Source organism: Labeo rohita, chromosome 17 (genome assembly GCF_022985175.1).
Source record: "Labeo rohita strain BAU-BD-2019 chromosome 17, IGBB_LRoh.1.0, whole genome shotgun sequence".
Taxonomy (NCBI): domain Eukaryota; kingdom Metazoa; phylum Chordata; class Actinopteri; order Cypriniformes; family Cyprinidae; genus Labeo; species Labeo rohita.
Window position 1 is genome coordinate 31,633,667 of NC_066885.1, and position 25,358 is coordinate 31,659,024.

The 25,358-nt window shown below is 42.2% G+C and overlaps 1 protein-coding gene across 1 annotated transcript in view; it reads right to left on the minus strand.

The window, feature by feature from the left end:
• atp6v1c2 (ATPase H+ transporting V1 subunit C2) overlaps positions 1–25,358 on the minus strand; it is a 35,083-nt gene that overhangs the window by 4,676 nt on the left and 5,049 nt on the right. The window contains exons 4-13 of the mRNA XM_051133800.1: positions 21,709–21,794; positions 21,398–21,460; positions 19,785–19,879; positions 19,581–19,672; positions 11,794–11,892; positions 11,635–11,703; positions 2,676–2,768; positions 1,956–2,043; positions 1,536–1,633; positions 1,315–1,444 (exon numbers count right to left, since the gene is read on the minus strand). Of these exons, the coding sequence (XP_050989757.1) occupies positions 1,315–1,444; positions 1,536–1,633; positions 1,956–2,043; positions 2,676–2,768; positions 11,635–11,703; positions 11,794–11,892; positions 19,581–19,672; positions 19,785–19,879; positions 21,398–21,460; positions 21,709–21,794 (913 nt within the window). The remainder of the gene's footprint in view (positions 1–1,314; positions 1,445–1,535; positions 1,634–1,955; positions 2,044–2,675; positions 2,769–11,634; positions 11,704–11,793; positions 11,893–19,580; positions 19,673–19,784; positions 19,880–21,397; positions 21,461–21,708; positions 21,795–25,358) is intronic.

Here is a 25,358-nt window from a genome sequence, read left to right on the forward strand (position 1 = left end):
TTTCCTAGTCTTTTGTTTTTTGAAAACTCTGTTCACTTCCTCTACACAGACCTTAAGCGCAGGTTGAATGGTAGGAGAGGGAGGGATGTAAGGGGTTGCAGGGTGGTGTGGGGGGGGCTGTGAAGTGTATGTGTGAAGTGCAGATCAGAGCCGGTGTGGGATATGAGACTAGGCTTTTCGAATCGGCAGCAAAACACATTCAGATCGTCAGCCCGTTGTTGATTCTCTAGAGATCAAGGGAGTGGTGTCTTGTACTTGTTGATGTTCCTCGGACCTGTCCAGAATGATGCCGGGTCGTTGGCTGAAAACTGTTTTTCGTTTTTTTTTTTTTTCATCTTTTCAGAGGGATATGCATTCGATATTGTGGTATAACAGTGGTCCAATATATTGTTGTCTGTATTTCGGTAGTTTATGGGAGAGATTGGCTTTATTAAAATCTCCAAGAATAATTAAAAGAGAGTCCAGGTACCGTGGCTCCATTTCAGTTATCTGTTCAGACAACTGTTACTGCACTGCTCTCACAAACGCTTCTGGAGGGATGTAAACATTCACAAGAATGAATGAGGAAAACTCCTGCGGTAAGTAGATAGGTTTAGAGTTTATGAAGAGTGCCTCTAAATTAGGATGGCACATCTTCTTCAGTGGTGTTAAATCTGAACACCAACTTTAATTTATTTAGAAACATAGTCCACCATTTTTTGTTTTCGCTGTTAACTCCGCGATGTGATCTGCTCTGAACAGCTGGAAGCCTTGTTTCCATCTAACCGTGAGTTTCAACGTGACACTTCCCATCCAACTAGAACATCCAACAAAACATTTGAATAATCAAAAACTGGAAAAATATAGCATGTGTGGACTAAAATTCTAACATTTTTTTAGGTCATTTATAGGTTTTATAGATTTTTTTTTTTTTTTTTTTTTTTGAAGTTTGAGCACTTCAGTCACCATTATTGAAAAGCAAGTACCAAGCCTATAATTCTTAAAAAAAAAAAAAAAAGAAAAAAATGGTCATGCAACTTTGAAATAACATGAGTGTGAGTAAATGTTGGTAGATGTACAGTAGTAACTACACTCTACATCTGATATTAAAGTCCATTAATATCCATTCAAAAATACCTGTGTATGCTGCCAATATATATATATATATATATATATATATATATATATATATATATATATATTGTTCAAGCAACATTTATTTCTTATATTTCTTATATTATCATAGACATTCATTTTTAGGTGGACTAATCCTTTAATCATATGTCACTTTGGAAATGGGAATTCAGGCACAAAGAGATAAGAAAAAAATCTTACATCTGGTTTACTGGTCGCTGTTGCTGGGTCGAGGTGTTTGAATAAAGAGTTGAGCTGCTGCCTTAACTGCTTCATACTCTTCTTACTGGGCTGTAGCAAAATAGCTTGGAAACTGACCGGCAGACCGTACCTAACCAAGAGCAGACCAATTGTAATGAGTTTTGTGTTTATCTGTTTATATTTATGATTTATTTAGTTTACTTGTTTAGTGGTCATTTTACCTGAGAATTGACTCAACAAATGTACGGAGGACCTTGATGTGAATCCAGGCCACAAAGATCTCGCTAAAGTTTACCTTCAGCCAACACACAAATGTTCTCTGTTGGGACAAACAAGCACCATGTTATCATTGCACTGATTCTTGAGACAGATAAATGCTTTACTAGCGATTCATTTTGAAAGTAACATGTATATTTTGAAATCAATCATCACTAGATCACTAGAATGCTCTTAACACAAATTAACACAAAAACTTTTTAACTTAATCTCTTACTATCCCAAAACTGCCCATCACCATATTTATATTTCATGTGGTTTAAAAATATATATTAAACTTTATAAAAAAACAAATATTATTATGTACATTTACTGCTATTATATCGTGTAATGGAATAGGCTTTTAGTTATTATTTTTTACTTACATATAGTTCTTTCTTATCCAAAGCAAGACGGCCTATCTCTTGCTTCTGCTTCTCGGCCTCATCCAGGTTAAATTCCCGCACTGTAAACCTGTTGGCCACAGGAATAAGTAGTTTCATTATTAAGCACCTAATTGTATTAAATATGCACTTGTAGTGTACTTAAAATCTTACTGGTAATATATTTTAAAAACTGTACACTTTAGGAAAAAAGGTATAAAAGCTAGGGACAATACACTTTAAAATGCCACTAATTTGTACAATGTAGGTATTAATATGTACAATGTAGGTACTAACATGTACCTTTAAAGCACTAATATCCACCCTCTAGAGTTAAATAAAGTACAAAACTTCACCTTTTTAAAGGGTACTACTGCCCCAGTGACAACTTCTGTACCTTTCTTTCTGAGAGTGTACTTGCAGATAATTTGATATTAATAAAATTAAGAAAGCCACTTATGTGTACACTTTTATGACTGTTTAATACACCTTCAAAAAGTGCACTTTGTAATCATTTCAAATAAAAGTTTTACTTTAATAAACACTTTCTAATAAGTAACATAAGAATGTTTGGGGTGTTGATTGTGCAGTTGAACAATTATATTGTAGAACAAAAAGTATTCTTTTTCATTTCATTAAGTTAGTTTCGTTAAGTATATTCTTTTAAGCACACTTCTTAAAAGTATGCAAGGGTGTGTAGTAAAGATTTAAGAGTAAGCTTACTTGTGCTTTTTGGCATTGGTTTTGAATTCGGCAATGACATTCTTAAACAGGGTAACTGTGAAAATCCCTGCATCTGCATCCTCAATCAACTTCCTGTTATACAACATAAACATAGTTATTATGCCATGCAAAAGATTAGAGGCAAACTACCATAATGGTCTGGTTGATATGTCTGACACAGAGAGGAAATACACAGGGCCAGTTAAAGTCAATGAGTTGGAAAGTATCTCCAACACTACAGCCAGACAAACCAAGACAGCCAGATAGTAACTTGATAATACAGCTGGATTAGCCTTCTGCTTCATGGTTAAAGCAAAATATGTAAGATGAAATCAGGACTGTCAAAACAACAGCGTTCCCACGTTTTTTGTTCAACGAATTTCCATGACCTTTCCAGTTGTTCATGATTACTAGAAAAAGACGTTTGGTCCCACTTTATATTAGGTGGCCTAAACTATGTACTTACATCAATAAATAAGTACAATGTACTTGTTGTCATATTGTAATGTGAAACACTTTTGCTTCTATTAAGGTGGGATACAGGTAAGCTTAGCGACAGGTTTGCTGGTATGGGTAGGTTTAAGGGTGGTTTAAGGTGCACTGTAAAAAGTAAACCTGTGCAGTTGTTGCTTTAAGGAGGTATTTCTATCTGATACTATCTATAATTCTAATTTTGTTGTTATAACCTAGTTCAATTAAGATTATGTAACATAAAATGAGAGAATGTTATTTCAACTTAAATCCATTACATTGACCCATGTAGCATCTGGACCAATCAGACATACAGTTATTTGTTACATTTAACAAATAATCTTTAAAACCAACAACCCAGCTATATGCTGGAGTTTTGAAGACAACCCCCCCAAAGCAACTAACACCCCAAAAGGGCTTAGTTGCCACGGTGACTACCTGATAAGAGGTTTTATTGCTTCAAGGAATGCACATCTGCCCCTGCTACATTTGCCATAGGAAAGACACAATGCCTATAGAGATAGACTCTTTCCTATTCATTCACAGACAAACCATTCTTTGACCTTCCTATCACACATAGCCCAGGTTATTGTGTACAGTATTACTGCATTGTACTTTAATTTTTGTCTGTTGTATTCGTATTTGTCTTTCTACTGTTTTATGCATGCGTTATGATAGATGACTAGTTGTATAAAGCACCTATGTCATGTTGTCTCTCTCTTTTAATTCGTATTTCGATGATCTAAAAGATGGTGTAAATTAGATGTTGATACCCATGCAACATATTAGTGTTTTAAGAAACCTTAGTAGTTTTGCATCAACACCCAATCGAATAAAATATGCAAAATACCATGCTCACAGACAAAGAGTCGTAAACTTTCCCTCCAAAAGGTGAAAGTTACCATTGGTTCGCGGACCTCCTGGAGGCGCAGCCTCCAGAGAGCTTAAAGGCAAACGGTTGACCGCCTCCCTAGTTCTTCCTTCTTCTCTTCTTCACTTTCTCACTCGTCTGCAACATCTTCCGATTGCTGCCCGTGTGGAGGAACCCACGGGGAGCCGGAGCCAGCACAGGGCGTGCCCGGCGGGCCCGACAGGCCCAACATACAGAGCTGTGGCTCTCGACCACAAAGAGCCAGACAGTTCGACCTAACCCTGGAATTCATCTTCATGACTCGCCTCAGTCAGTCAGTGGTTCTTGGAGAACCTAAGAAGATGAGCTAGAACTCTTTAGGACTTCCCTAAGCGTGCGCCAGGCCTTGCGGCCTTGTCTTTCCATTCCTCAAAGATCACAGGACTTCAGCTGGGTCCCTCTCAGCTCTTGGTTCTTCTTCACTTTTCACATGGAAAGAAACTCCCAGTCACCAACGAGTCAGGACATCTTTGGAATTCATCACTCTTCAGACCCGGAAGAATGTGATTGCAATTCCAAAACCACCACTGCTTCAAACCACCAAGACTTTCAGAGACTGCATTTGGACACTTGTTCGACGACCAAGGCAATGCAAGTATCGTACACTTAACTAAACATACAGAGGTTTAGTATAAGCTGTAGACAGCACTGATGGTTTCACAGCAGGTGGTTAACTGATTTTTTTTTCATAGCTTCATTTCCTTCTCTCTCTCTCTAACTGCTTCTCACTGACCATTCCCCCATGTTTGAGTGATTTCATGTTTGTTTGTTTAGATTAGTTATGTGTTAGTCCTTCGTTAATAAACTATTGTGCACAAATTACATGAGTTTTGATTCTGATTCTGCCTTGCAAATTAATGTCCCTTTACGATTCCGATTCGAGCTACATGCTCTAATGCAATGGTACTTTAAGAAAGTTATTTTCTGTGGCCAAGAAAATATCATTTCTTAGAGTTGATATAAAGATTATACTGAATGTTCGCTGAGCGAACAGATTAGTTGATGGAAAATTGATTCTGCTACAGTTACTACTGGCAGCTGATATAAGTAATTGTAATTAATCATAATTAATTGTAATTATTTATATACATTTCCCTTTGAGCTAAAATTTGCTACACCCAACATACAACTTCCAATAATGCTCAGAGCAAACACATTCAAAATGTGTTGTGAATTTTTTTCTTAGAGACCAGGAGACGTTTTTGGATATCTTGAAGCAGAAGTTTCTCTTTGTTCAGATACTCGCTGCTTGGCACTGCAGTCATCAAAAAGTCTGACAAAAGTTCAGCACAGCAGAGTATATAGGTTTGAAGGAGGCGGAGTACATAGAGGTGGAATCAATCTAAACAAAGCATGCAAATGTGGTACAGGAAATCAGCCCAGTAAAAGATTTTTCCCAGCCTTGATCTATTTAGCATACCAGTGTCATTCAAATGCAAAGGTGCTAAACAAAAGGCACAGCTGTACCTTGAGCTTAGAGTTCACACTTAACTTGGGAAACCTGCCAGATGTTCAGGAACTGTATAAAGACAAAAGGTTACTGTCTCAGGGCTTGGGCTGTCTGCTAAATCACAATATACATAACCTTTTAGAAATGTGTAATCCAACACATGCACACCTGCTCCATGCTGATTAGTGAATGTTGGTTCAATGAGAAATTATGATGAAATATTTTAAGTTGCAGCAAAGTGAAAATCACAATGGACAGCGCTACTCTTCAGCACCACTGTAAAAAATAGTTAAAAAAACATCAACATATCTCTCTCACACTTATTACAATCCAGTCTGACTTTATTTCTTTCATACTAAACTGAACTGAGGTTTAGATGTTGATGTTTTATTGAAAAGTCAAGTTTGAAGTCACCATTGTGGAGATAGGTGTTTGATTTAACTGGGCTCTTGATTCTTGAATGCTTAGCATCAACTTTACTCTGATTGCTGCAGCTGTGTAAGGCATATTTGTTATTGCAACAGAGAAACTCTGATTACATCTTGATTATTTATTGATCAGTCATCATGTAGTAGTCAGACTCATAGATCATATCAGGATCAAAATGTTAACTGTTAGTTTCATGATGTCACAACAATCAGATGATTTTCACATGATTTTTCTCTTTCATTATAAAGGAAGTGTTTTGAGCTGTGTTTTTTTTTTGTTTTTGTTTTTTTGACTCACACAAAGATCAAGAATCAGTGCATGAATCTCAACGATGGTGACAATTTTACCTAAATGGAGAATCAGGTTATATCTACTGACTGTTATGCTTCAGTAAAACATCCCAGGTTACGTATGTAACCCTGGTTCCCAGAGGGAATGAGACGCTGCGTCCGAAAACGCTAGGGGAACGCTTTTGGCGGAACCACACTCTGAACACATGTGTAATCTGGCCAATCGAAAGGCGGAACGTCACGGGCGGGTGACGTCATCGACCAGGAAGCATAAAAGCACGTGCGATGAAGCCGGCGTCAGCTTCGGTGAATGAAGCGAGCGCTCGGCAGGGCTGCCGGAAGGATGGATCGAGACGCAGCGTCTCGTTCCCTCAGGGAACCAGGGTTACATACATAACCTGGGACATTCCCCTCAGCGTCCGAAAACGCTAGGGGAACAAGATGCCCACGCCACCAGACTTCCAAGTCCCTGCCTAGTGAAGAAGCTAGGGCAAAAGGACAGAAGAGCCAGAAGTGGGTCAGACATCTAGGTTGTAAAACCTAACAAAGGTAAGGGGCGTGGACCATCCCGCAGCATTACAAATGTCCTGAATTGGAACACCTAACATAAGGGCTTTGGAGGCAGCCATAGCACGGGTAGAGTGGGCCTTGACCCCCAGCGGCGAGGGGAGGTCAGAGGACTGATAAGCTGTAGAAATGGCATCCACAATCCATCTACTTAGGGTCTGCTTCGTAGCAGGATGACCCTTCTTAGGGGGACTGTAACACACAAATAATTGGTCCGACTTACGCCACAGGGAAGCTCTGTGGACATAGGCGTCTAGCGCACGTACTGGACACATACAATTATGCTTCTGCTGGTCAGGCTCCCGAAAGGGAGGAGGACAGAAAGGCTGAAGTACAACCGGCTGTGGTGAGGCAGTAGGGACCTTAGGAACATACCCTGCTCTAGGGTAAAGAAAGGCTTTGATCATACCAGGAGCAAAGTCGAGATGAGAAGGGGCCACCAAAGGGCCTGCAGGTCCCCAACCTGCTTGAGGGAAGTTAATGCTAACAGCAAAGTAGTTTTATTGGTGAGAAACCGAACCGAAATCTCCTCTATAGGCTCAAATGGTGGCCTACAGAGGGCTTTAAGCACCACAGCCAAGTCCCACGTGGGGACATGAGGTCGTACCGGAAGCCTCAGCCTCAGCACACCGTGAAGGAAACGTGTAACCAGGGGGTCTTTGCCCACTGACAGGCCACCAAGAGGGGTGTGGTAGGCCGAGATTGCCGCCACGTAGACCTTCAAGGTGGAGTGGGATAACCCTGTGGAGAAGCGGGCCTGCAAGAACTCCAGTACTGTACCAACTGGGCAGTTAACTGGGTCTTGCTGGAGTTCTTCACATCATGAAGTGAAAAGTTTCCACTTCAGGGCATACAGTTTCCTCGTAGAGGGAGCTCTGTACTGGAGAATGGTCTCAACAACCTCGGTTGAAAGACCGGAAGCTACAAACTGTGCCCCTCAGGGGCCACACCCGCAGCTTCCACAGCTCCGGGCGGGGGTGCAGGATGGTACCCCCCGCCTGTGAGAGAAGATCCCTCCTGACGGGAATCTCCCATGGAGAGCCGTCGAAGAGAGAAATCAGGTCCAAGAACCATACTCGGCCCGGCCAGTACGGGGCACCTAACAGTAGACTGACCCCGTCCATGACAGGATGTCTGCTCCCACACTCAGATGCCCAGGAACGTGAACTGCTCGCAGTGAGAGGAGTTTGTCCTGGGACCACACAAGGATCTGGTGCGCCAGCTTGTATAAGGGGCGCGAACGCAGACCTCCCTGGTGGTCGATGTAGTAGACCACCGCTGTGTTGTCGGTGCGCACCAACACATGGCGATCTCTCAGGTCTGGGAGAAAGTACTTCAGAGCTCGAAATACAGCCAGCATCTTGAGATAGTTGATGTGCCAGCTGAGATGGCAACCACTCCATAGACCTTGGGCAGGACGACCACTCATGACCGCCCCCCAGCCGGTGAGGGATGCATCTGTCGCTAGCGTGACACGGCGACAAGGAGCTCCCAGCACCAGGCCCTGATTTAGAAACCAAGGTTTCTTCCACATGTCTAAGGCATGTAGGCACCGCCACGTGACCTTGATCATGCAAAGCGGGTTTCCCCTCGGGGAGAACCCCTTGGTTTTGAGCCACCACTGTAGGGGTCTCATATACAGCAGGCCAAAAGGTATCACTTTGGACACAGCTGCCATCAGACCCAGCAGTTGTTGAAACTGTTTTACAGTGAGTGACCGGCCTTCTTTGACTCTCGCGACTGCGGCGAGGATCGACTCGATCCGAGCAGGGGACAGACGTGCCTGCATCGTGGTTGAATCCCAAACCACGCCTAGATGGTGGTTCTCTGAAGTGGAGAAGGGACACTTTTCTTGGCGTTTAGTCTTAACCCCAACACTTTCATGTGAGCGAGAATGACATCTCGATGTCGAGCTGCTAAACTCTCTGACTCTGCTAGGATCAGCCAGTCGTCTATGTAGTTGAGTATGCGGATGCCCTGGAGACGAAGAGGGACCAGAGCAGCATCCACACACTTCGTAAACATATGGGGTGAGAGTGCTAGGCCGAAGGGAAGAACCTGATACTGGTATGCTTCGCCCCTGAAAGCAAACCTCAGGAACTTCCTGTGCTGAGGAAGGATGGAGACACGGAAATACGCGTCTTTCAGATCTATCATCACAAACCAGTCCTCGGACCTGATTTGTGACACTACTTGCTTGACAGTAAGCATCTTGAACTTCAACCTCATGACTGAGCGATTGAGTCGACGAAGATCTATAATGGGACGCAGCCCTCCAGCCTTCTTTGGAACTATGAAGTACCGGGTGTAGAACCCGGGCTCCCTGTCGTGAGGAGGGACCACCTCGATGGCCTTTTTCCTCAGAAGGGTCTCTACTTCCTGTTCCATGACCAGAGCCTGCTCGGGACCCACCAAGGTGGGAAAGACCCTGTCGAAAGGTGGTGGCAGGGCGCCGAACTGAATGAAGTCTGAATGGAACCTTTTTCTACAGTGCGCAGGACCCATGCAGACACATTTGGCAGTAGCTTCCACGCTGCTAAATAGTCCACTAAGGGAACCAGCCGCTCGAGGCTGGCCTCTGGTGTTGACTGAACTGCTAGTTCGGAGACCTGTAACGGCTGACCGGCAGGAGACCCCCGAAGGGGTGATGAGCGTCCCGGTTCTGCTACGTCCTCGGGTGGAGAGATCCGGGACGTAAGCTCGCCGGAGGCCACTGCGCCCTGTAGCTTTGGCAGGGGTAGCAGACTGACCTCCCAAGGGCCCCGAGGAGAAACGGACACCGTGTAATGCGGTGCAACCCGCTCTTCCCCGGTGGGGGCTGCCCTCAGCGGTCCTTCCAGGACCGCTTTGGGGCTGCCCTCAAGCGGTCCTGAGATGCCTAGAGTGCCACGCCCAGCAGCCGCAGCTTCTGGACCTCGCGGTATGAGGAGCTGGAACGGCTGCGGCTGCGGCTTGCATGCCTCCTGGTACCTGCTGACAACAGAATCTACTGCGTCGCCAAACAGGCCAGAAGGCTCAAGCGGGGCGTCCAGGAGGAAGACCCTGTCCTTCTCTTTCATATCAGACAGGGTCAACCACAGATGCCTATCCGCTGCCACCATGGCTGCCATAGAACACCCAACTGCCCGGGCAGTCTCCTTGGTGGCACGGAGAGCTAAATCAGCGGTCCTGCAAAGTTCTGCCAGATCTACTTTCTTGCCCTCATCTAGATTCTTAAGCAGGTTGGCTTGATAGGCCTGGAGCACAGACATGGTGTGTAGACATGCTCCAGCCTGACCTGCTGCCGTGTACCCCTTACCCACAAGCACTGATGTAGTGCGAAGCAGCTTTGAGAGTAAAGTAGGAGCCTTCAAAGATGATGCCATGCCGGGGGACAGATAGCTGGCTAACGTCTGTTCCACCTGGGGTATCGCCTTGTAAGCTCGCTCATCGAGCCCCGCCACATTTCCATAATAGTCTGAGGCGGGGACGAACAAGCGAGCCGAAAAAAGGTCTTACCCTTGACCTCGAGATTTCAGAATGGAGGTTGGGGAAAAACGGAAGGCTCCTGCGTGGAGATGGGCAGCTTTTTCCTCGGCGGGCCAATCGATGTTTAACTTGGACACCGCATGAGTAACCACCTCCAACAGCTCCTCATACTGCACCGATTGAGGGAGTGGCTCCTCAACTGCGCTCTCCAGGTCGACCTGCTCGGAGGACGACAGATGGAGGGAAGAGCCCGTCCCATGGGGGGGAAGTAACCGCAGAGTGGGCTACGGATCTGCCGGGTGAGGAAGGAGATAGGGGGTCACCCGTCTCCATTCCCTCCAACAGATCCAGTTGCGAACCCCAAGAGTGTAACAACCGCTCCGCCTCACTGGCAGCGGGGCCAGCACCCTGGGGAACTCTGGTGAAGGCTCCCTCCTCAAAGAGAGCCTTCCGGGAGCGGAGCGTCCGCAAAGGAAGGAGCTCACAATGCGGACAGTCAGCCCCCTCAAGCAGACCACGCACATGCTGTGTGTATCCCCGCTAGTGATGTAGCGTTTGCAGGGAGGAACACACAGCATGTAACGTGATCGCTTTCACCACTCTTAACTTTTGCCTTTCCCATTTTAACTTTTTTACCAGACATCACCCTCAAATAAAAGTTGTGCAAAAACTTGCACTAAAAAGCAGGGTGACAAAGACAAACCCAGAGCACTCCGCTGAAAGACAGAAGCTGACGCCGGCTTCGTCGCACGTGCTTTTATGCTTCCTGGTCGATGAGGTCACCCGCACGTGACGTTCCGCCTTTTGATTGGCCAGATTACACGTGTTCAGAGCGTGGTTCCGCCAAAGGCGTTCCCTTAGCGTTTTCGGACGCAGCTCGAGTTCCTGAAGGGGAACTTGTTTTTTCAGGCTGGTTGAATTCAGTTACAATCAGTAATCTTAAATCATTTATTTCATTTCAACAAAACCAGTTATTGTAGATGTTACCACATGAAGAACAATTTCTAAGTTGAACCAACAAAATATATTTTTCAGTGTGTAAGGGATGGATCAACAGTGTAATTATAAATGTAATTACAGAAATTAATTACAGAGGTATTTAATAGGTATTTTTAAAAATATAAGTACAATGTACAAACATGTATGTACACAATAAGTGCATTGTTACAAATGATTACTTTAAATGTAAGTACATATTAGTTAAGGCCACCTAATATAAAGTGGGACCGGACTTTTTAGCAGCATTTTATGGAGAAAATGGGGTGGATTTCCAGATATCAATGTTCAATTAATCAGTAATTACATTTAAACAACTGAAAGTTCTATTTTCAGATTTTGATACAAACAACTCAGCAGACATGCATGGAGACCAACCGGCTGGAACGAGGAACCACAAATTTTGACATCGACTCATATGTCTTCTCCCATAGTGCATATGCCGTTCTATTGAGATAATGTAACAAATACATTCAGAAAAAAAATTCTTGATCAGTAATATATGAGCTAAGATCTGCTCTCAGAGTTCACACTGACCTGGGCACCACAACTAGTAGTGTTGTGAGGTACTCTGAATTCAAAACCAAGTCCTCCTTTTTCACAATATTGGTCAATGCACGGGTCTGCAAGCTTCCCCTGGTTAAGTGCAGCAGTAGTTATTACATTTTCTTTGAATCTTACATTAGCATCCAGGTCACATTTCAAAACTAAGAACCTCATTTTACATTTTGACATTTAGGGGGGAAATGTACAGGGCACATAAGTGGACATGGTGATGCTAAGAAATGAAGTGGGAGAAAATCTATATTTCAGTGCGTTTGTGTTCCCAAGAAACTCTGCATTCACTCATATTTTGCAAAATTGTGATTTCCTTTCTAAATAGAACACAACATCTGGACTTAATGCTATGGGGAACACCATCAGCGTGATGCACATGTAGCAAACATGCCAATTCATTGGCTAATACAGTTCATGACATCATGCCTGTGAGTATAAAAGAGTGCCTGCAAAACACATCATCAGCTTTTTTTTTTGTTTTGTTTTTTTCCACAGAGTACATTCAGGTCTCGAGCGTTGCGTTCATAGTAAGAGGCTTTAGTGTTCCTTGATTTTTAGTCGAGGGATAAGAATTTAATGTTTGGATGAAGCACATTTGGTTCTCAAGGGAGCTGAATGCTTTAATTTTGAGCGTCCGAATCTCCTAGACAGGGGAGTAAACAAGGAAAAGGCAGGCTGCCAAGCACAACCCTGACTTAAATAAAGACACTTCTCCAGGACCTACTATAGCTAACACTTTACTCCAACCCCTAAGGAGATTTCTACCAAGCAAACATACACAGAGGAGTGTACAATTCTGCTTTCAACCCTAACATGGGGGAGCTGAACCTTTGAAAAAACATATGATCGGAGCTGCTGCAATGCTGTATCAGCAGACATGGTACCTGAACTGTGAGGTGCATTCCTCACTTTCATTGAACTGTAAGACAAAAAGTCAAGAGGAAAGGGAACTCCTTCCCTGCCAAAGACACAGCAAGGGTAAGATCGAGGCCTTCAATGAGGATGTAGCACCAGGGAAGATCACAAGCAGATCCAAAACTGGGGTAACGCTACTCACACAGCCTCTACACCAGCAAATAGTTCAACTACATCAGAGAGATTATCTGAGCTGCGTACAAATGCATTATCTCAATGTGAAAACCTAGGAGGATTAAGCTCCCGACTGTATGAGTTGCTCTTTCTGACATTTATTTCATATTGTGCCCTGAGTAATACTTGTTTACCTCTGCATGCCAGCACGTTTTTGGCAAAATACTGTACTTCAGATCAGATATCCTGAAGTATGTTTTTCAAAGGCTGAGTTACATTTTCCCCTATGTTAGAGTCTAAAGTAGAATTGAACACTGCTCTGTGCATAGTTGCTTGGTAGAAACCCTCTTAGGGTTGATGCAGGGTGAACAGAGTTATGTAGGGAAATATAGATTCCCTCTGCTTCATGTACCTCCCTGCGGTTGAGTGTTGAAGTAGGGATGTGTGCTCCCCTTTGGATCCCCTTCATAGGGCTCTCTAGTATTGCCCATGTTCAAGAACCTGGCAAGCAGATCTTGGCTTTGGGGTGTCCCTCCTTATATATTGTATACCAGGTATGTGCAAACTTGGGCCTGGAGGGCCGGTGTCCCTGCAGAGTTTAACTCCAACCTTGATAAGACTCACTTGTCTGTAGTCTTCTAGTAATCCTGAAGACATTGATTAGTTTGTTCAGGTGTGTTTGATCAGGGTTGGAGTTAAACTCTTCAGAGACACCAGCCCTGCAGGACCGAGTTTGCCATGCCTGTTGTATATTATAGTTAGCGTTGGGGTAAAGTTCTAGCTATAGCAGGTCATGGCAAGTCAAGTCAGGACTGAGCTGCTCTTCCCAATGTAGTGGGTTTTAATGTAGGGCATAAGCTTCCCTGCTGTCTCCTTGGGTTTGGAGTATGGTGGGTGAGAGTTATAAGCAAATGTTAGCCTGCCTTTCTCTTGTTTACTCCTCTGTATGGGAGGTTTGGTGCTGGTTTCACGGGGATTGAGTAGGTTTTGTTTTAGAATAAGAACTAAACCATTCTTCTTGTCACGCCTTGTCACTTGCTCCCTCTAGTCAAGGACTTAACAAGTTGAACCTCGCCAACTACTTTTGGATCTTGAAGTAGAGATACCACTTCCCTTTGGCTGGACTTCCCTCTGTTGTTGATTCTTGTAGTAGGCATGTATGAAAAGGTGCTTTTACAGATTTTACAAACTGACTAGTATAGCTGGAAGATATTGGCTTAGGGAATGGTTCTACAAAGCAGTCTGTGATGCATATTGTGCCCTTGGGGTTGACGTGCCTTGACTCTAGCTGGTTGATCTGTAGAATTTATTCTAAGCCTGTTACCATCTGCATATCTCTACCTGGTCTCATAGCAAAAACGTACCTGGGGGCACTTTTTCGCGAGACGCGAAATATGTACCAATTAGTACATATCTCAGCAGTTTCCAAAAGAAATGAACACTAGAGGCAGTACAACTCTGACACCTTTTATTCCTTTTCACACAAACTATGATTTACAGAGTTTCGATTAATAAAGCATAATTTTCGCACAATTACTTGAAGAATATTATGTTATGAATTCAAAACTATTTTAATATGCGGGGAGATTTGAAAACTGATGTTTTTAAATGTTAGCATCACATATCCTGCTTCATATCTATCGGTTTTCATGTGTTTAGTGCAGTTAGGTATGGAAAAATGGTGCTGCAGAAAAGTACCCAGAGGTACGTATTTTTATCAGACTGGGCTGGCATATCTACAGTCTAATGAGGTAGGCTCTCCCTTGATATGGTGGAGTAGACATTGGTTCCCCATAGTGTTAATTTTAGATGCTGCATCGCAGTTCCACTTTGAGAGGGAACATCTAGGTCAGGGGTGCCCAAACTCAGACCTTGAGGGCCGGTGTCTGTTTAGTTCCAGCCCAATTTAAACACACCTGAACCAACTAATCAAGCTCCCTATAGCGTCAACTTCAGATACCTGTCAGGCATTCACCACAGCCACCTCCATCTGCCACACCTCCGGTAGCACCGCCCACTCGTTCATCATCACCCAAATTCTAATCTGTTGCACCTGGACCTCACTGAGCCACGCCCTATTTAAGAGACACTCGCGCATTCACTCATTGTCTGGTCTACCGTTCACATGCTAACTTCCTTGATCTCTATGCTGTTTCCACGTGGACTGCTACATTGTGCTCTGGAGATTGGCATGGCTCAATACTTGCACTCTGTGTCATCTCAATGCTACAACACCATTCAGTTAAGAACTTTATTCTGCTTTTGACCATATTGTTCACCAAACAAGCTTGTCAATAAAACATTGGATTGGATTGCCACTCACCTCTCATTTCCTCCATCTCAGTGTGTGTGTGTTTGTGACAGAAGACCAGACCGCTAAAACAACGAAAGATGAGCACCGAAACACCCGCTGCATCAAACCCTTTCACCGAGTTGGTGAATGCCTTGAAAGGACATTTCAACCCACACCTGCGCCGCCATCTGCCTCAGGATCTCCCATGGCCATGCCCGCCACGTTTGCAGGCGAGGCGGCTGAGTGTAGCGGTTTCCTTCTTCAAATCAACTTGTTCATCCAGATGCAAACACAAATGTTTCAGTCGGAGAATGCTAAGGTCTCCTTCCTTATCTCATTACTCACCGGTAAGGCCCTACAATGGGCAAAAGCTATCTGGAACTCTGAAAATCCTATCATTCATTCCTATGAACAATTCACAAACCATTTCTCTGAGGTTTTCAGCACGATCACCGATACACTTTCCACTTCTGACCAGCTCTTCCGTCTTCAGCAAGGCACTACTTCAGTGAATGAATACACTCTCCACTTCCGTACGCTGGCGGCGGCTAGCGGCTGGAACAAGACAGCGCTGTTGGGAGCCTTTCTTCCACCGAACGAAATCGCTGCATCACAAATGGATTATGTATTTACTGTGGACGACCTGGTCATCTTCTCCGTACCTGTCCCATCAGACCCCCACGCCCCGTGGTGAGTACCCTTTCCATAGAGGTTGAAACCACCACTCTTACTCTAGTACCCATGACATTGCATACTTCTAATGTGTCTATATGTGTTTCCGCTCTGGTACACTCTGGATCCTCCAGCAACTTTATCTCCCAGGACTGTTTAAATCAGCTTCAAATTTCCAGTTGTCGACATTCCTTATTTTTACTGAAATAAGGTTTCTGGTACTGGAGGATTCCACCGTCAGTGTCATCCTGGGACGCCCATGGTTACAGCAACATCGTCCTGAACTCAGCTGGGGTCCGTATGACATAATCCACTGGAGTGAACATTTTTTAACCAACTGCCTTGTCAATGTACCTCATTCACCTCCCGTTCCAGTCTACCTTTCATCTACATGAGTGGAAAGTCCTGAACTATCCTTCACCATGGAGATCCCAGCTGAGTACATGGCGTTCCAGGATGTATTCAGCAAGTAAGCAGCCACCCACCTACCACCGCATCGGCCATGGGATTGTGCCATCGAGTTGCTACCTGGGGCCCAGCTCCCCAAGGAGCGAGTATATCCTCTGTCCATCCTGGAGCGCCAGGCGATGGAGGAGTATATTGCGGAAGCTCTGAGTCAAGGATTCATCCAACCATCCACCTCGCCGGCCGCTTCCAGCTTCTTCTTCGTGGGCAAAAAGGATGGAGGTTTACGTCGATTACGTCAACTCAACTCTCAGATCAAACAGCAACCATACGCGCTCCCTCTGGTCCCAGCCGCCCTCGAAGAGCTTCGTGGAGCCCAAGTCTTCACGAAGATGGACCTGTGGAGTGCGTACAACCTTGTTCTTATTCGTGCAGGAAACGAATGGAAGACGGCATTTGTAACACCTACTGGCCACTATGAGTACCGGGTCATGCCGTACGGCTTATCCATCAGCCCATCTGTCTTCCAAATGTTTATGAACGAGGTGTTCCGGGAGTTTCTCCATCGGTTCGTGGTTGTCTATATTGACGATATTCTGATCTACTCCCGGAACTTGGCCAAACATCGCCAGCACGTCCAGCAGGTCCTCCACAAACTACGTGATCACAGCCACAACCCCTCACTGTTAAAGAACTTCAACGTTTCCTAGGATTCTCCAACTTCTACAGACGATTCATCAAGAACTACAGCTCCATCAGGGCTCCGTTAATCTCCCTCCTGAGGGGTAAACCGAAAGCTCTCATCTGGAACCCCTCTTCTCACAAAGCATTCCAACGGCTCAAGGAGATTTTCCGCACCGCACCCTTATTACTCCACCCAGATCCCGAACTTCCCTTTACGGTTGAGGTCGACGCTGTCCCAAGCGGTCGGCGAGCATTCTCTCCTCCATCCCTGTGCTTTCTATTCTCGGAAGCTGTCTCCGGCGGAGCAGAATTATGATGTCGGCAATAGAGAACTCCTGGCCATCAAACTAGCCCTGGAGGAGTGGCGCCACTGGTTGGAGGGTTCAACTCATCCATTTACCATTATCACGGATCATAAAAACCTCCAATACCTTCGAGAGGCAAGACGTCTCAACCCCAGACAAGCACGATGGGCATTATTCTTCACACGCTTCAACTTTAAGATCACCTATCGACCCGGTTCCAAGAATATATCTGCTGAAGCTCTATCACGACAGTTCTCCTCTGACCACCCTGCTGAACCGGAACCCATCATACCTTCCAACCTAATCATCAGCCCCATCCTCTGGGAGCAGGACAACAACATCAGGCAAGCCACCCTCCAGGAGCCCGCTCCACCAGAATGCCCAGAAGGTAAGATCTTTGTTCCTCGTTCCCAACGACTAACCCTTCTGGGCACAGCTCATCAGTCTCTGGGCTCTGGACACCCAGGTAGCCAAAGGACCCTCTCGCTCCTTCAAACCTGATACTGGTGGCCCAGTATGCGCCGTGATACCATCAGGTACGTCCAGAGCTGCTCTGTCTGTGCTATGTCTACCTCTCCCCGTCAACTTCCCACAGAAAAACTGGTACCACTACCCATTCCACAGAGGCCCTAGTCCCATATTGGAGTGGACTTCGTGACCGATCTCCCAGGCTCCGAAGGTAACACTTGTATCCTAGTTATGGTGGATCGTTTCTCTAAGATGTGCAAGTTTTTCCCTTTAAGGGGGGTTGCCCATGGCAATGGAGACAGCTGAACTTCTGTTCCAACAGTTGTTTCGTCACTTCAGCTTGCCCGAGGAGATTGTGTCGGACCGGGTACCTCAATTCATTTCTCACGTATGGAAAGCTTTCTTCAAGCTTCTTGGTGTTTCTGTTAATCTCTTCTCCGGTTATCATCCACAGACCAATGGCCAGACAGAGAGAAAGATCCAGGAGCTGGGACGTTACCTCCGGGCATACTGTCACGAGGACCAGCACAGCTGGAGCAGGTTCCTCCCGTGGGCCGAGTACGCACAGAACTCTCTACACCAAGATACCACCGGCTTAACACCCTTCAAGTGCGTATTCGGTTACCAGCCTCCGCTGTTCCCCCTGGACGGAGAAACCTTCCCATGTTCCAGCTGTTGACCACTGGTTTCGGGAGAGTGAAAGAGTGTGGGACTCAGCTCATCACCATCTCCAGTGGGCTATTCGACAACACAAGAGGTTCGCTGACGTCAAAAGAAGACCTGCTCCCGCTTACCAACCTGGGGATCAGGTCTGGTTGTCTACTCATGACCTTCATCTGCGTCAGCCCTGCCGCAAGCTGAGTCCCTGCTATATTGGTCCATTCAAGATCTTGAGGCGGATCAACGATGTCACCTTCCAGCTTCAGCTCCCTCCAAGGTACCGCATACACCCCACTTTCCATGTATCCCTCCTTAAACCCTTCTATCCCTCTGCCACTGAAACCCCGGGAGCTGAAGCGGAACCTCCTCCTCCAGAAGTCCTGGATCAACCGTCCATCTACACAGTTCACAAGATCTTGGACTCACGGCATCGAGGGGGCCACCTAGAATACCTCCTGGACTGTGAGGGGTACGGACCCGAGGAATGGTCCTGGGTACCCAGAGATGACATCCTAGATCCCACCTTACTTCTGGATTTCCATAGGAGTCACCCGGATCATCCTGCCCCTCGCGGTCGTGGTCGCCCTCGGCGTCGTGTAAGGGCGTCGGGCATTCACAGTCACCTCCATCTGCCACACCTCCGGTAGCACCGCCCACTCGTTCATCATCACCCGAATTCTAATCTGTTGCACTTGGACCTCATTGAGCCACGCCCTATTTAAGAGACACTCGCGCATTCATTCAATGTCTGGTCTACCGTTCACATGCTAACTTCCTTGATCTCTATGCTCTTGAGTTATCCTGAAAAATTCTGCAATTCTCTCTCAAATCTTTTGAGACACAAAAGCATTGAAATATTGCTTTTCTTTCTACAGTTTTTTTATTATTATTATTATTATTAACAAGTAAATGTCATTACTTAAGTGAATGCAAAAGTTTTGTGAGTGAACACAAAAGCATTGAAATACATTTTTCCCTCTCATTCTCGTTTTTTTTTTTTTTTTTTTTTTTTGCCACAAAAGTTTTGTAAGTTAACTCAAAAGTTTCTCAGAAGAATGCTAAAGCACTGAAATATATTTTTTTCCTTTAATCTCATTGTTATCATACTACCACCATTTTAGAGGCTCCATAGAAATTAATTTAAAGACTCATGAAAACAATGCAAAAAATGGTCCTAAAATAGACTTCATAATGGATATCTTATGTATGTTCTCACAGAAAATATCCTATTTCTAGATATGAAAACTCACTCAGTTTTTCGCTCAAAGCTTTGAATACTGGCTTTCACGTGACTGTAAGCTGCTCTGCGTGATTTCAACTCGGTGTCCACCTGAGAAACTTGCTAACACACACACACACAACCACCCACACAAACAAACATTTATACAATAGAATATACATAAAGAAACAAATAGTTGTTATTGGTAAAAAAGTGCTTTAAATAAGGTGTATACTTTGGAGATGATGTCAGCAAGGGTTTTCAGAGGCTGTGCACTGGGATATTTCGCTCTGTCCCATTGAAACCTGGTCACATATGTTGCCAAATCCACTGAAACATCAAGAAACACTGAGTGAACGCTGTAAGCGAAACAGCAGCATAATTACAACAGCAGGCAGACAATGATTTTTCATTTAATATACAGAATATGTCCTTTAATATTTTCTGTGGAATAATGAAAAGAAAACCCCAAAGTTCAGCTATAAACTGCTTAAATTTAACAGGATTCAGACAGATTAACTGAATAGAAACTGCCAATCCCAATAGACCTTTTTTTAAAACAGTGAGTGAGTATCTCACTTACTTATTTTATAATACTTCAAAAAGGCCTATATTGCAAAAGATCACATTTCTAAATTTGTTTACACTGCAGTGTTCATTATCCTACACATAACAAAAAATATTATCAGCCCCAAAACTGTACTTGCACTAATATTTCTATTATGCAGAAATGCACTGTTTATGTGGTCACTGAAAACAGGAACCTGTTAATAATAAATATGCTCTGAGTTTGTGAGTGAATGCTGTAAATTGTCACAGAAAATAATATATCTGGATGAACTTCTGATTATGTGCTGCTAATGTAATTCATGGGAGTCTCAGCAAGTCCATCTGATTATAACTAGGGATGGGCGATACCACTTATTTTGTTTTCGATACAATACCGATACTTTTAAGGCCAGTATCATCAACAGCAATACTGATACGATGCTTATAAACTTAACTTTTAAATGATTACATTTATCAAATTACTAAGAGTAAAATATTTTATTTTAACATTTAATATGCCTTAATTGCAACTTATTAAATTATATTTTTTACACATGGTTAAAATATGTTTACTGTAGTGGTAACTACAAAACCTATAGTTTTATAATACTTCTTTTCATAAGGCGCTGCCAGTGACAGGCTGTTGCACACATAAAATGCAACATATTTTTTCTGGCAGGGTATTAACATTACTACAAAATAGAGCATAATCAATGAACTTTAAACATTAATTTAAATAAATGTAATTGCACAAATTATGTAGGCTACAATTTCAACTTCTTTATTGTGAAATAACTCAAACATGTTTTTTTTCTGTCCTCTGATAAGCATTGTTCTGGGCTGCCGTTCCTAAAAGCATCAATGCTTTCTTATGATACTTTTGGGAAATGCAGCCCTGTTTGAATGCACTGTCTGAAGTGAGTGAATGCTCTCTGTGATTGATTGGTTCTGTCTTGCAATATTTGCGTTTGTTCAGATGAGCAGGAAAATAGTTCTATCCTGCACAATTAGTCACTAACATAGGTTATACGGCCAATTCAGTGCACATTAAATGCATTATTAGCAAAACTGCTAAATAAACAAAATCCCTGGTAAATAAAACACACCTTAGTATCGATATTTTTGTTTGAGTATCGATATATCGATACCTCAGGGTCAATACGCCCATCCCTAATTATGACAAAACTTTTTAAAAAAGCATTTTTAAAAAGAGCCACATTTAATCTTTGTATGTAATTTCGTAATCACTTCTGTTGTGCTTGAAATCTGGTTAAAGTGTACTGCTGAATGGTAGTATACCTTGTATAGTCTGAAAGTACGATTTTAACGGTGACTGTCGATCTTTCTGGTGAGTCCTGTGCTCTGTTAAGAATATTAACAAAGCATTACTGAGAATTTGGATAACAATCAAAGAAATGAAATAATCTTGGAAGGCAATAATAATTTCAATGGTATCCATTAGGCCATGTTTATGTCATACGTAACTTGATCTTACAGTGAACATGGTCCGGCTCAGAGGAGGAGGCCAACCTTCTGCTAATGAGCTCTTCTCTGCTTTCTCATGGAACAGGTTTAACTGTTACAGAGAAGTGCTCCCCGCATTTACTCACCTCCGTTGGCCAGCATGCTCTCCAGGAGTTTTCCACTGAACTCTTCCATCACCTCACCCAAACACTGAGAGGTCTGACGCATCACACTGTGTTATAGTGGTGCAAGAGAATGCAGAAGAGGGAAATGTTGGTTAAGGGTATACAGTAGTCAACATTTGAAGTGGATAAAAAAAGTTCATCAAAGTTGTCCTAAAACAAGAATTTTATTGTTTTGGTTGCTTTGGACAACTTTGATGAAAGGTTTTGATCCATTTCAAATGTTGACTACTATATACTTGATCATTACTTAATGTACAATGTATTATGAATTAACTAACACTTTTTACAGCATTTGTTTATATTTCTAATTCATAAATCTTGTGAAAAGAACTGTGCATAATTGTATTAAATGTGCACTTGTAGTGTACTTCAGATCGGATAACAAAGTAAAAGGCCACTTATGTGTACTTGAAGAGAGTATATTTGTTTCTTAATATACTTAAGTACACTTTTTAAAGTTTAATAATGTCAAGTTTACTTTAAAGATGTTGTGCTTTGAAGAAATACACTTATGTTTATGTGTTGACTAACATACTAAAGCACATGTAAAGCACTTGATTATAATTTTAACTTAGTGTGTTATTCAGTATTACATTTAGTTATTCACAGTTAAAATGTTTAATGTACTACATTTCAACTTCATCACAAATGTGTAATTGCAAATATAGACATTTAATTTTCAATAGAGTTGGCATTAAAGTATTTATTTCTTATTTTATCATAAATTCTTGTCAGTACATTAAGTATACTTTAACCATATTTACAAAAACAATAATGTGACTATGTAATCATGAAATTACATAAAAGATCAGGTAAAAAAAAAAAAAAAACTCTCTGTTGAATCATTTCACCTCATTGTATTTAATATAAATTTAAACTATAGTAGATTTTCATTTACAGTTTTTCTCAATTGCTTAAACACATTTCTTGAAATTATGCCTCTTTTTTGCTAAACTCAAAACACAAATCCGTAACTTCTAACTTAATTCCCCGAACTTACTATATTCAGGTCAGAATGAAGCTCTCCACTCAAAACAACTCAATCTTGCTGAAAAAAAAACAAACTTTGCTCTCAGACATGACACACAAACCATCAAAAACACACACACTACAACACAGTTTTATACACTGATGAGATCAATTTAAAAACAATACTACAAAAACTGGTAATAACTGTGGCTTGGAAAAAAAAATCACATGATGAACACAACAAATGTATGTATTTGCAAGTGTTTTACTCCTTAAATTATTGTACTGTAGAGTACAGCACAAAACAGCAAACAACAACAAAAATATTCTTCCCCAGCGCCCTGTCTTTGGTCTGTGACAGGCCAAAGAACCTTCTCAACATCACAGACTAAATTGGCCCTGGACAGGCAGTGGGGGTAAAATCCTCCTGCATGCCTGACCCAACCTTGGCACGCATCAACTAAAATATATGAGACTGCTTGTTTTCTTGCCCTTGCCCTTCCTATTTCTCTTCCACGTTGTTGTCATGGTTGTCTTCTCCTCCTCCTCCTCTTCCTGTTTCACCTTCTACTCTTCCTCTTTGAAATTACACATTACTGAATGTGGGATATTAATTTAAAAAGGACCAGATGGGATTCATAGCTACACTTTTACTAGTGGTCTGACAAAAAAAAAAAAAAAAAAAATCAAGGTTAAAAATAATAAATGAAAATACATTACAAAATCACTGTGAAATAGAAAAGAAAAAAGAAATATGGGCAAAGGTGGAGATATAAATTAGAAAGTGCACTGTCAGAATTTGTAAGTCTTGCGTTGTCCTCTGTCTATATATGCTTTCTAGTTGGATGTTCATGAGATGTTGAGATGTACCTTTGAGCTATTTCAGAGAACTGTTTTATCATTGGTTAATCTGTAGACTCTACATTAGAGAAAGTCAATATTCACTTGAACAATTCATGGCAAATTTATAAAAAGTCTAATAGAAATGTGTAGAATATGCTTGACAGTTTATGACAACTAGATAAAAATTTTTGCATTTACTGCAAACATATGTACGATGACTTGATGTTTTGAGGGGTAAGACTATAAGCACAGAGAACTACATGTAATACATTTTGAGCAACATGACAATAGGAACTGATAATGTAGGAAACCACAGACAAATCAGTTGCATAATCAGTTGCATGAATGTACCAAAGCAAATGCAACTTGTTCACCAAACTGTAAACTGACTTTGGCCCTTTTATCTTCATCAAAGGTTCTGATTGGTGTGTGATAAATTTTGACTCCTAGTGTTTCCACTTGGGTAAATGTGTGCTAATTGAGCTCCAACTTTGCAGACTTGAGTGAACAATATTGAATGCTAGTGCTTTCTAAATGACCACATGGTGTAAGCACTGAGAAATGTAGGGATTTGTGTGTAGAGTTTTGCAGTAACAGTTCACCAAATCTGACTCATGTGTTAAAGCAGGGGAATAGTGTTTATAGTTCAGGGAAATGGGTGTGCTTTTTGAAAAATGGCATTATGGTTTTGAAATTTTGGTTCAAAAGATTGGTTATAGTGTTTTAGCAATCGAGAAAAACTGTAATTGAAAATGACAATGACTTACTTACTTAAAACAAAATAAGCATCAACTGAAATAAAATAAATAAAAAAAAATGTAAACTTATTTCTTTTCAACTAGTTGTCATCTCACATCTTTTTTTAAAGTTAAAGTACTAACTAAAACTAAATATACTAAAACTAAAAATTAAAACTTGAACTGAAATGAAAATGAAAAGATAAAAAATAAAAATAAAATCTAATTCAAAATATTAACTAAAATAACACTAGTCTGCAAACATTACATCCAGTTCGTATATTAGTTTCACAAGTATATTAGTTTCATTACAAGTAGTTATTCTTTAAATAAAAACAAATAAAAAAAGATTAAATGCATAATATAAATATAATATCTGGACTCCACTCTCTAAACAAGATAATGAGGTCATGTAACAATACTTTTTGAAATCTTTAGCACTGAATGTTTAGTAATCTTGGAGTTGCAAAATATCCCTCAGTCAGGATAATGATAATGCTACAATTCACACTTAAAGCTATGACCCCAAAGGTCAACCCAGCACCTGAACCAAGTGTAACCTTGTCTTGAAGTAATATGAATGGATATCGTAGACTAAAAGAGAGAAAGGAGTAAAAGAGAGGCCAGTTTCCACACAACATTGCAGCTGAGACAGGAAGATTCATGTCAGCTGGCACCTGAAACTGGACTCGACTGGATTGAATGACTCACTAAAAATTGTATTGCAGCAGCTTGAGAGTTTTCCCACAAACAAACAGAAGTAAACGTGCTACAGAACACATCAGTCTGATCTATAAGATAGCCCTTGTTTGTATTTAAGCAAGAGATTATGTTAATGTGGCAGAGGACCCATAAACCCCAAAGACTAACAAAAGGTTAAACGTATAAAGTCTGCTGTGTCATATTTGATACACAAATTTCTAAGGCCTCTAAATGATCAGCATAATCAAAACTTTGTGAAAACCGTGTTGTTTACAATCTACTACATACCTTCTGTCGTCTTGATAGTTTAGATGGTCATACTTTATTTTAAAGTCCAATTCTTGCTATTAATAAACCATT